We start from the raw sequence: 12,481 nt of genomic DNA on the forward strand, positions 1-12,481 counted from the left end.
AAGTAACTATAACCTCTCATTTTCCCATCTTGTTTCTCTCACCACATGCCATAGGGTAAAAACCAAAATGGTGAAACAAATCTGTATTCCATGCAATCTGTATTTTGCTTCGTAATTGTTAAGACTGGGGAAAGAGGTTTTTTAAAAATAGCTAATAGTAGCATTAATTTTTACCAACTAATGACCTATTTGAGTATTTAAGGATACAGTGAAAGGAAACTCTACATATCCCTTGCAGGACCCCCTCCCCACAGAGCTAGGAAGTTTCCTTTCTTTCTTTCTTTCTTCTTCCCCCTCAACCCGCACCCTGCATTCCCTGCAGTGGAAGCGTGGAGTCTTAACCACTGGGGCACCAGGGAAGTCCCAGGAAGTTTCCTTTTTGCTACAGTGCTATGATACAGAAATATCTGAGGCTCAGAGACTTTAGCGTTCTGTTTTCTTTAATAGTGGTCCCTTTTAAAGAAGGGGTAATCCTTTGGAAAGTAGGTATTCTTAAGGAGTCATGTAAGGCATTATAATCATTCCTGTGTATCTCTTCATTGGATTTCATATTCCTGAGCCAAAAAAGGTAGTATTAGGAAATGTATTTAAAAGTTTGGCTAGAGAATGGACTTGAGGATACGGGGAGGGGGAAGGGTAAGCTGGGACAAAGTGAGACAGTGGCATGGACATATATACACTACCAAACGTAAAATAGATAGCTAGTGGGAAGCAGCCCCATAGCACACAGAGATAAGCTCGGTGCTTTGTGACCACCTAGAGGGGTGGGAAAGGGAGGGTGGGAGGGAGGGAGATGCAAGAGGGAAGAGATATGGGGATATATGTATATGTATAGCTGATTCACTTTGTTATAAAGCAGAAACTAACACACCATTGTAAAGCAATTATACTCCAATAAAGGTGTTTTTTAAAAAGTTAAAAAAATAATAAATAAAATATAAAAGCTTGGGAACTTCCCTAGTGGTCTAGTGGTTAAGACTCCACACTTCCACAGCAGGGCACATGGTTTTGTTTTATCCCTGGTCAGGGAACTAAGATCCCGCAAGCCGTGGTGCACAGCCGAAAAAAAAAAAAGTTTGTAGTGAATTAAACCTTACTTGAAAATAATTAAATTAATTTGTGTAAGGTTTTGGGGCTGTTTGAACTAAGATAAATACTTGGGAAAGTTGCAGAGAATCAAAATTGTTTATAACCCTTAATCTTTAAAAATAACAATTCGGCTGTATACGTATAAACAAGGGGAGTGTATACCGTCAAAGAAAAAAATTTTAATTGAGAACTATTTAGTAATATCCAGTTTTTTCCCAAAACAGGACCTTTATTTTAATTTTTTTTAGATTTCAAAGGAAGATTATAAAATCTTTCTAGAAATTGAGGATCCTGTCAAAGTTCCCTCCTCCCTCTTTTTTCTAAATTTAATTATATATACTTTATTTCTCTATTGCTCTTTCTATAGAAAAGTTTTTCAATAAACAGGAAAATTCCTTGGTTTTGGGTTTTGTCTTAGCCCTACTCTCAATCCCAGTAATGCGTAATTTGCTATATGATATACAAGAAATCTGAATACTATTTCTTTTGGAATAAGAAGTCAAGGAAATTAATGTATAGGTATAAAGGCATATGATAAAGCCAACTGTTTAAAAAATAGCCTGATGTGTTAGGGTATTTTTTTCTGCCCAAATGATCTGTCTAGATCAGTGCCTTTATTTAATTTCAAGATTCATCTTTGTTTTGTTTTTGGCCACGCCACTCGGCTTGCAGGATCTCAGTTCCTTGGGCCATGGCAGTGAAAGCCTGGAATCCTAATCACTAGGCCACCAGGGAACTCCCTTCAGTTTTCATCTTAATGCAGGCACATCAAATTTTGTAGCTTCTGTGTCTATTCAGTCCAACTGGCTTTTCACTATTTTGAAATGAGATGGTCACAGCTTTTAATAGCTATTTTATTTTAATCGAAATTTATAGTCAGAACTGGTAAGTTATTTTTTTTAATATAGATTTATTTAATTAATTTAATTTTTTGGCTGCATTGGTTCTTCCGTTGCTGTGCGCGGGCTTTCTCTGGTTGCGGCGAGCGGGGGCTACTCTTTGTTGCGGTGTGAGGGCTTCTCATTGCGGTGCCTTCTCTTGTGGCGGAGCACAGACTCCAGGCGCGCAGTCTTCAGTAGTTGTGGCACACAGGCTTAGTTGCTCCGCAGCATGTGGGATCTTCTCGGACCAGGGCTCAAACCCGTGTCCCCTGCATTGGAAGGTGGATTCTTAACCACTGCGCCACCACCAGGGAAGCCCCTGGTAATTTATTTTTCAAATAGGCAATAAATACACTTGTTAAAAGGTATAAAAGGAATACATATAGTTCCTATTCTCACCCCCAAAACAGACTTTCCTTCTGAAGGCAAATACTGTGAACTAGTTTCTTATGTATTCTTCAGAGATATTTTATGCATATACAAAGATGAATGGATATATGCTTTTTTAGCAAACAACTTTGATATATATTATATGCAATAAAATTCAACAATTTTAAGTATACAATTTGAGTTTTAATAAATATATACACAGTGTTGTGGTCCCTATGAAAATCATGATATAGAATATTTCCATAACCCCCCAAATTTTCCTCATGTCCCTTTGCAGTTCAATCCCCTCCAGCTCTCTCTAGCCCCTGAAACTATTGGTCTGCTTTCTGTCACTATAAATTTACCTTTTTTAAAATGCATATCAGTGGAATCATACAGAATATAGTCTTTTTATGTCTGACTGATTTCACTTAACATTATGCCTTTGAGATTCATCCATATGAGTGCCTTGAACCAAGGAAGTGTTGAATGAGTATGTTAATTGTGTATTAGCTTAAGTTTGGGTTAAGGTTTTTTGAATTAATTATATCATACTGGCTCATGAAGTGGACTGATGGATTTTTTTTAATGGCTCAAATTTTTTTCCTTTCAGTTTTATTGACATACTATTTAAGTTTAAGATGTTCAGCATAATGATTTGACTTACATATATCATGAAATGATTACCATGGTAAGTTTAGTGAATGGCCATCATCTCACAGATACAAAATAAAAGGTAAAGAAAAAAATTTTTTTCCTTGTAATGAGAACTCCTACGATTTATTCTCTTAACAACTTTCATGTATAACATACAGCAGTGTTGGGACTTCCCTGGTGGTCCAGTGGTAAAGAACCTGTCTTCCAGTGCAGGGGATGCTGGTTCAATCCCTGGTTGGGGAACTAAGATCCCACATGCCGAGGGACAGCTAAGCCTGTGTGCCGCAACTATTGAGCCCACGTGTTCTGGAACCCACGTGCCACAACTAGAGAGAAGCCCACGCTCCACAACGAAGAGCCCGAGCGCTGCAACTAAGACCCGATGCAGCCAAAAATATAAATAAAATATTTTTAAAAATACAGCAGTGTTAATTTATCATGATGTACATTTACATACCTAGTACTTATTTATCTTATAACTGGAAATTTGTACCTTTTGACTAATTCACCACCTCCCCATACCTCTGATAAACAAATCTGATCTCTTTTTCTATGAGTTTGTTTGTTTTTGAAGTATAGTTGACCCACAACACTATGTTAGTTTCTGGTGCACAACATAGTGATTTGATATTTCTGTACATTACAAAGTGATCACCATCTGATGAATCTTATATTCACTTAGATAAATGTTAGTCAGAAGTAGATTAACTTTTTGTTTCAAATCAAGCAAGCATTCTTAGTTATAGTGACCTTTATTACAAACATTTGGGAATAGGAACTGTACAGTAGGTTGTTTTTTGTTTGTTTTCCTCCTTGAGATGGGCAAGGAATCTCTGTTGTAGAGGAATACAAAATCACCAAATTGAGATATGAAAGAAAGTAAATATTGTTAAATCTTTATCTCAACCCCAGCCCTTTAAAAAACAAAACAGAACTTTATTTCTATACTTTATGCTTTGTCCTCCGAGCTTACAGATAGGATAAAACAGGATAATTGATGTAACCAAATGGCTGGTTGAATAAGTTAACTCAGAAGAAGGGACTTACAGAAATATCTATGTGTTGCAAGTTAAAAAGTTTACTTATGTAACTCATTAATAAGATTTGAGATAGTTTTTATTTTACTTTTAATAGATTTTACTGTTTTTACTGTTCTGGTTTTAACATATAATTAAAACTAGTCCTCCCTCAGAGCTTGTTTTTATCTCAAATACCAAGTCAAGGGGAAAGGGAATATAGTATGATTTCCTGCTTTGTGGTTTTTCAGGCATCCCCACCCAGTAACAAATCTCAGCTTTGTGGGTTCTTACGTTAAAGTAGCTAAGAAGCTGGCATCTGGTTGTGGAGCATTACTACAAGTAGTTCCATCTCTGATTACAAATCTTTATGATGGGTTATGTTCAGCCAGCTTTGTAATATATCCTTTTTGTTTGTTTGTTTTTTGTAGTACGCGGGCCTCTCACTGTTGTGGCCTCTCCCATTGCGGAGCACAGGCTCCGGATGCGCGGGCTCAGCGGCCATGGCTCACGGGCCTAGCCGCTGCGCGGCATGTGGGATCTTCCTGGACCGGGGCATGAACCCGTGTCCGCTGCATCAGCAGGCGGACTCTCAACCACTGCGCCACCAGGGAAGCCCTGTAATATACCCTTTTTTAAGTTTTTTCTACTACATTTGAAACCTTGGTAGTAGATATGAGCTGAAAAAATACCAGTATCTTGTCAGATGGTTCCGTGTAATTTGGAACATTTATGACTTAAAGATGACTTAAAGAGTTTGTCTCAAGTATAACCTAATGGCTTTGAGGTACAAAAACCAGCCTATGGGGACTTCCTCTGGTGGCGCAGTGGGTAAGACTCTGCCTGCCAGTGCAGGGGATACGGGTTCCATCCCTGGTCCGGGAAGATCCCACATGCCGTGGAGCAACTAAGCCCGTGTGCCACAAGTACTGAGCCTGCGCTCCAGAGACTGCGTGCCACAACTATTGAAGCCTGCATGCCTAGAGCCCATGCTCCGCCGCAAGAGAAGCCACCACAGTGAGAAGTCCAGGCACTGCAATGAAGAGTAGCCCCCACTCGCTGCAACCAGAGAAAGCCCACGCACAGCAACGAAGACCCACTGCAGCCAAAAAAATAAAATTAAATCTTTTTTAAAAAAAAGCCGTTGATCTTTTTTGAAAACTAATAAGTTTTTACTTAAAAACAGTTTTTGTGGTTCTTTAGTACGATACATGTTTACCTTCCTTATATTTAATACCTACTAAACTCCGAACAAAGCAAAAATGATTACTTGTATAAACATATATTTGCATTCAAGAATCCCAAATAATGAAATCCCAAAGATTTCATTAATCTACCCTTCTCTGACTTTGAAGGAGTGCTCCTAAAAGAGCTTTACTGGTGGGACAGAGAATGTTGGTAACAGTGACAATGTTATTAATGGATAAAAGTTATATTTATGTTGAATACATTTCTTTTTTCTCTCCTTCTTAAGGAATTGAACGACCTGGCGCGGGACCCCCCAGCACAGTGTTCAGCAGGTCCCGTTGGAGATGATAGTAAGTATGTGAAAGGAATGATAGAGTGAAACATAAAACAGCATAAAAATCTGCCTCTGGGGAACTCTGGGACTGATAAATATACATCTCTTAAGGTTATTTTTTGTGAAGAGATAATTATGCAGTAGAGAAGAGGCAGTATTTACCTTTACTTGCCCATGAAAGGTGCAGTTTTATGTGTATCCCATCATCTTCTGTACTGTTTATTACATTTTGAACCTCTTCTGCCAGACATTGTCTGTGTAGTTGTCCTGGCTCCTTCTTATCTGTCCTTTGTCCCTTCTGGGTATTTACTTGAGTTAAAATATTCGAGCTTTTACTTACAGCAAGCTACTGTTCTTTCAGTAAGATAATACTAAAGATGATGGGGGGGGTATGTGTGTGTATATGTATATGTGTATGTATGTATGTGGGTCTGTGTCTGTCTTTCTATTGACTCATACTCGTGAAGACAGCTACAATTTATTTTTAATGTCCAGTTTATCTCCTTAATCCTGTCTGAAATAATCTATTGTACTTATCGTACATGTTGGATAATAATTTTGTTTTTGTTCCACTTTGTCTCAACACAGCTTTTTCCCCTTATACCATCTTTTATCCTTTTTAAAATGGAGGATATTTGAAGAGGCTGTGCCTTGTAACACAAAACTAATTCACACACAAAAAATGCAACATTTAGCAAATAGGGAAAAAATGGAATATACTTGGAGTATACTTGGAAACATTTGTGTAAGAGAAGTATATAGATTAAGACAAAAAATAAATGAGGTTATATTAGTTTGTGTGTAAATTAATTTTTTCCTTGTTTTTCTTAGATTGCTGTTTTGGTCTCCTAAATCCTTAAGAACCAAAGCAAAGCCCTTGTACAAGGACTGCTTTATAGATAAAACAGATGTTATAAATTATAAGACTAAGTACTTGTGATGAAAAATCCCATTTATGTTATGTTTAGACCTGTCCAGTATGAGTAACTATAGTATTTGATACCAAACAGGACAGGACAAGTACTTAAACACACATTATCTCATTTACGCCTCACAATTCTTTTAGGTCATTGGGATAGAAATTGTAAACTATTTTAGAGAAGAATCTGGTGAGAGGCTTGTGGAGTTTCCGGAAGTGGACTCATTCTCAGGTTTTCTGATTCTACTTTTGTCATTTCACGGTTATCATATAATCCATCTGCATCAGTGTGGTCATTCAATTGAAAGAGTGTTTTTATTTCAGGTAAATTCCTCAAAGTTGAGAGTGGCTGATTTTTAATTAAAAGCGTTTGAAGTCTAGGGATTAGATTTCATTTTTGAAGTTCTGTAGTGTGCTAAAGTAATTTGCCTTTGCTTCTACCATAGTTAGTACTATTACATTCCTTTGTCAGATTGAAAAAATGGTTACCCTGGAGAGTTAAACTCCCCCAAAGCATAAGCAATAAGAGAAAAAGTTAAATTAGACTTCATCAAAATTTAAAACTTAGGTGCAACAAATGATACTATTAAGAAAGTGAAAAGACACACAGAATGGGAGAAAAATTTTGTAGGTCATATATATCTAATAAGGCATATTTATCCAAAATATTTTTTAAAAGTCTATATCTCAGCAATATAAAGATAGATAACCCAATTTTAAAATAAACAGAGGATCTGAATAGCTGTTTCTCCAAATAAGATATACAAATGGCCAATAAACACATGGAAAGATGTTCAGCATCATTAATCATCAGGGAAATGCATGTCAGAACCATAATGAGATGTCACTTTACACCCACTAGGATGGCTAGAATCAAAAAGTCAAATAATAACAAATGTTGATGAGGATGTGGAGAAATTTGAACCTTCATACATTGCTGGTAGAATGCAAAATGGTATAGCCAGCTTGGAAGACAGCCTGTTAGTTCCTCAAAAAGTTAAACATCGAGTTATGATATAACCCAGTGAGTTCATTCCTAGGTATGTGTCCAAGAGAAATGAAACATATATCTGTACAAAAACTCATACATGATTGTTCATAGAAGCTTTATTTAAAATAGCCAAAAAGTGAAAACAACCCAAATGCCCACCAGCTGATGAAGGGGTAAATAAAATTTGGTGTATCCATACAATGGAATATTATTTGACGATTAACAAGAATGAAATGATATATACTACAACATGGATGAGCATTAAAAACATTATGCTGAAAAGACCTATACTCTGAAAACTATAAGTTGCTGGTGAAAGAAATTGAAGACGACGTAGACAGATATTGTTAAAATGACCATACTGCCCAAGGCAATCTACAGATTCAGTGCTATCCCTATCAAATTACCAATGGCATTTTTCATAGAACTAGAACAAAAAATTTAAAAATTTGCATGGAAACACAGAAGACCTCGAATAGCCAAAACAATCTTGAGAAAGAAGACTGGAGCTAGAGGAATCATGCTTCCTGACTTCAGAATGTACTACAAAGCTACAGTAATCAAAGGGTATGGTGCGGAAAACAAGAATATAGATCAGTGGAACAGGAAAGCAGAAAACAAGCATATAGATCAGTGGAACAGGAAAACAAAAAACAAGCATGTATATCAGTAGAACAGGATAGAAAGCCCAGAAATAAACCTACGCACTTAAGGTCAATTAATCTACAACAAAAGAATCAAGAATATTCAATGGAGAAAAAGATAGTCTCTTCAGTAAGTGGTACTGGGAAAACTGGACAGCTACATGTAAAAGAATGAAATCAGAACATTTTCTCACACCATATACAAAAATAAACTCAAAATAAACACCTAAGTGTAAGACCAGATACTCTAAAACTCCTAGAGGAAAACACAAGGAGAGTACTTTTTGACATAAATTGCAGCAGTATTTTTTTGGCTCCGTCTCCTAGAGTAATGGAAATAAAAACAAAAATAAACAAATAGGACATAATTAAACTTAAAAGCTTTTGCACAGCAAAGGAAACTGTAAACAAAAAAAGACAACCTGTGGAATAGGAGAAAATATTTGCAAACAATGCAACCAACAAGGAATTAATTTCAAAATATACAAACAGCTCATACAGCTTAATAAAAGCTTTTTGATAAAGAACAAACAACCCAATCAAATAATGGGCAGAAGACCTTAAATAGACATTTCTCCAAAGAAGACATACAGGTGGCCAATAGACACATGAAAAGATGCTCAGTATTGCTAGTTATTAGAGAAAAGCAGATCAGAACTACAATGAAGTATCACCTCACACTAGTCAGGATGGCCATTGTCAAAAAATCTACAAACAGTAAACGCTGGAGGTGTAGAGAAAAGGGAACCCTCCTACACTGTTGGTGGGAATGTAATTGGTGCAGCCATTATGGAGAACAGTATGGAGGTTCCTTAAAAAACTAAAAGTAGAGTTACCATATGATCCAGCAATCCCACTCCTGGGCATTTATCTGGAGAGAACTACTTGGAAAAGATAATATGCACCCCAGTGTTCATAGCACTGTTTACAATAGCCAAGACATGGAAACAAATGTGCTCCAGAGGGAGACGTAAGTCATTGATTCCAGTAGGTATTCTTATATTTAACCAGTGTGGCAGAATACTCAATTCAGATTTAAATGGTAGGCCTTGAAATGCTTTTGTTAATTAAATTAATGTGTTTTTTTGTTGTTGTTTTTTGTTTTTTTGTTTTGTTTTTTTGCGGTACGCGGGCCTCCCACTGCCATGGCCCCTCCCGCTGCGGAGCACAGGCTCTGGACGCGCAGGCCCAGCAGCCATGGCTCACGGGCCCAGCCGGGCCCAGCCGCTCCGCGGCTCATGGGATCTTCCCGGACCAGGTTGGGAACCCGTGTACCCCGCATCGGCAGGCGGACTCCCATCCACTGCGCCACCAGGGAAGCCCCAAATTAATGTGTTTTTATTTTGTTCTTCTCTGCCTTTTGTTGGTATTGTAGATTCTAGATCATTTTAACAAGAGACATAAATATTGTTGATCTCAGTTGCTACATTAGCAATTTCCTTATTCCTCTCCCCTCTCACTCTTAAAGACAGCCCTGTGTATGTGCTTTTGCTCGTTTTTCTGGTGACAGTATTTGACCCTTTATTTATAAAGACGAAAACAAATAAGTTAATAAAGGTTAGCATTTGAGCGTTAATGGGTTTTTATTTAGAACTAATGGTTTATATAAGTTTAGTTCTATTGGGGAATATTAAACAAACATGATTTACTAACTAAATGGATATGAATTACATATGAAATAGCCTGTTGATGTTGCTTATAAGAGTTCTCAGTAATATAAGATTCTTGCTTAAATATACTAGAATATTTTCAATTTTCCAGAGTGCCAGATATGAAAGAGATTGCATTATTACTTGAAAATATTGATCTTTTCACATCTTCTTCTAGGAAGGGTATCCTTTATGTAATTGTAAATGTTCTAGTTGCCAGCTTGTCTTGTCAGAATTTCTGCTCCAAGCCTTTTGGGTTTCTATGTTGTCTAATTTTTAGTCGATTTTAATCATAAAGCATAAAATGGTCTTTGTTTTCTGTAGAGGAAGAATAGGAAATCACCAAAAATAAATATTTTACCTTCAGCCAAGAATTTGTTCAGGTTTAAATTTTTCCAATACCTTCTTAAGTCTGGCAGTATTTTTAGCAAGAGAAAGATTGATCTTGAAAAGACTCAGAAGAAAAAGTTAGGACTTCGATAGTTTTAAAAAATTTTAACTAAATTTTTTAGCATGTCTCGATATTTGTATATTTTATCATCTAAGTGCTTTAGTTCTCTCTTTTTATTCCTTATCTGATTCTTACAACCTTTAACAAGAGTGCAGGTATAAATATATCTTCCCATTTACAGCCACAAATTTTAAAAATATAGAAGGATTAAATGGAAGAATAAGATTGCTTTAAAACAATTCCCTTGACCTGTAGCTTGGTCATTTTTAATAGTGTTTTCAGCTTTGTCATTGGGATTGTTTACTCCAATTATCAGTGTGTTTTGTTTACTCGAATTGTAAGTATATTTATGATTAAAAACAGAATGAGACTTGTTTCTTTAAATAGGACCTTAGGGCTCTTTTAATAGGACCTTTGTTAAAGATACTGGGACTAATCTTAGTGACTCAAAGTGACTTTCTCCTTAGCTGCTTAATCCATAAAAAATTGGTTGGCAGAAGTTATGAGGAATTTTTCTCAGTACTAATGATGGGTAACGTAAAAAGGAGAGCCTCAGCAGTACCTATCCTTTATTTTTAATTCCTAATAAACAGGCTGCTCTTTGTAGATTCAGGCCCCAGTGAGGGGCAGACCAACTATAGGGTCAGTTCTCATGCAGGTGGTCAGAAGGAATTTAAGGATTTGGCCTGATATCCCAGTGGATTTTCGTGCGGTTTTTTAGTCTTCACATTTCCTCTTTGTGTCGAGGGTTAGGTGGTTTGGTTTGCTCATGTATAATCCCAGTGATAGCTTCCCTTAGTTTGCTCAAATCCTAGTGTGAATGTTAAATGCTAAGTAGCTTGCTTAGAAGTGAAAACTGGCTTTTTGATCTTGGTGTTGTCCTTAGTGGCATTACCTTGGAAATGGAACAAGCACCATTTTTTGCAGTTTGAAGAGAAAATTTCCTTATTAAACAAGTATATAATTTATTGGGATTATCCCGAGTTTGTAATCAAGCTTGGGGCTTTCAGCTGATGTTTTCTTTATTTACTGAGGTACCAGCAATTCTAAACACCTACAGGTGAGAACTCCTGGAAATTTTTTTCTCACTGGAAAAAAGCCAGCATTTCCTAATTTGAGTATTGTCTACTTTAAGTTTACTGTTCTGCTCTATGCCAGTATTATAAAAGGAGTATATTATATATATTTGTGTTGGGGAAATGATATAACACATGAAAGAATTGAATCTTGTGGTTCTTTTTCACCCTTTGAGGTAAGGAAATGCCTGTTTAAAAGTGAAATTTTGGACCTTGTCAAGAATTTTGTCTCCCTGACATGAATTTTCAAGATGTTTTAGCCCAAATACTTCTTTGTTGAGCACCTTATCAGTGTTCTATACCATGCTAGTCATTTTTGTTTTCTCTGTTCAGACTCCAACTTAATTTAGATTCCTCATCCTGCTCAGGACTCATCATATTGCTAATAAATGAACTGAGATTACATGGGGAATGATATGTTATTATGGTGTAGGCATACTGTGGATATTGCTTCATGGTGATTTTTTGTTGTTCTTTTTCAGTGTTCCATTGGCAAGCTACAATAATGGGGCCAGTAAGTATTCAGATTAATTTCAGAATAAATAGTTTATGTAATTTACTCATTTTAATCCAACTTTTCTTGTTATCAACAGAATGACAGTCCCTATCAGGGTGGAGTATTTTTCTTGACAATTCATTTCCCAACAGATTACCCCTTCAAACCACCTAAGGTAATTGGGATATGACAATTGTTTTGTATCTACTTTCGACAATACTGTTGAAACAGTTTACAAAAAATTTTCCTTTTTTGATAGGTTGCATTTACAACAAGAATTTATCATCCAAATATTAACAGTAATGGCAGCATTTGTCTTGATATTCTACGGTCACAGTGGTCTCCAGCACTAACTATTTCAAAAGGTAATAGAATGAGTATTTGATATCAATATAAAAATCCTACTGTGTTTTTTGTCTTTTTAAGATTACTTATTCTTGGAAAGATTGCTCGGATTCCTTTTTTAAGAGGAGGTAGCAATCCCCCTTATTCTTTTTTTTCTTTTTAAGTAATTTATTTATTTATTTATGGCTGTGTTGCGTCTTTGTTTCTGTGCGAGGGCTTTCTCTAGTTGTGGCGAGCGGGGGCCACTCTTCATCGTGGTGCGCGGGCCTCTCACTATCACGGCCTCTCTTGTTGTGGAGCACAGGCTTCAGACGTGCGGGCTCAGTAGTTGTGGCTCACGGGCCCAGTTGCTCCGCGGCATGTGGGATCTTCCCAG

General features: G+C 36.7%; 1 protein-coding gene across 1 annotated transcript in view; it reads left to right on the forward strand.

Annotated features, from left to right (window-relative positions):
* The window catches only part of UBE2D2 (ubiquitin conjugating enzyme E2 D2), a 59,098-nt gene that overhangs the window by 36,708 nt on the left and 9,909 nt on the right, over positions 1 to 12,481 (forward strand). The window contains exons 2-5 of the mRNA XM_029215657.1: positions 5,487 to 5,550; positions 11,747 to 11,778; positions 11,858 to 11,935; positions 12,020 to 12,125. Of these exons, the coding sequence (XP_029071490.1) occupies positions 5,487 to 5,550; positions 11,747 to 11,778; positions 11,858 to 11,935; positions 12,020 to 12,125 (280 nt within the window). The remainder of the gene's footprint in view (positions 1 to 5,486; positions 5,551 to 11,746; positions 11,779 to 11,857; positions 11,936 to 12,019; positions 12,126 to 12,481) is intronic.

Source organism: Monodon monoceros, unplaced genomic scaffold (assembly GCF_005190385.1).
Source record: "Monodon monoceros isolate NGI ecotype Baffin Bay Population unplaced genomic scaffold, NGI_Narwhal_1 Super_Scaffold_12, whole genome shotgun sequence".
In the NCBI taxonomy this organism is placed as follows: domain Eukaryota; kingdom Metazoa; phylum Chordata; class Mammalia; order Artiodactyla; family Monodontidae; genus Monodon; species Monodon monoceros.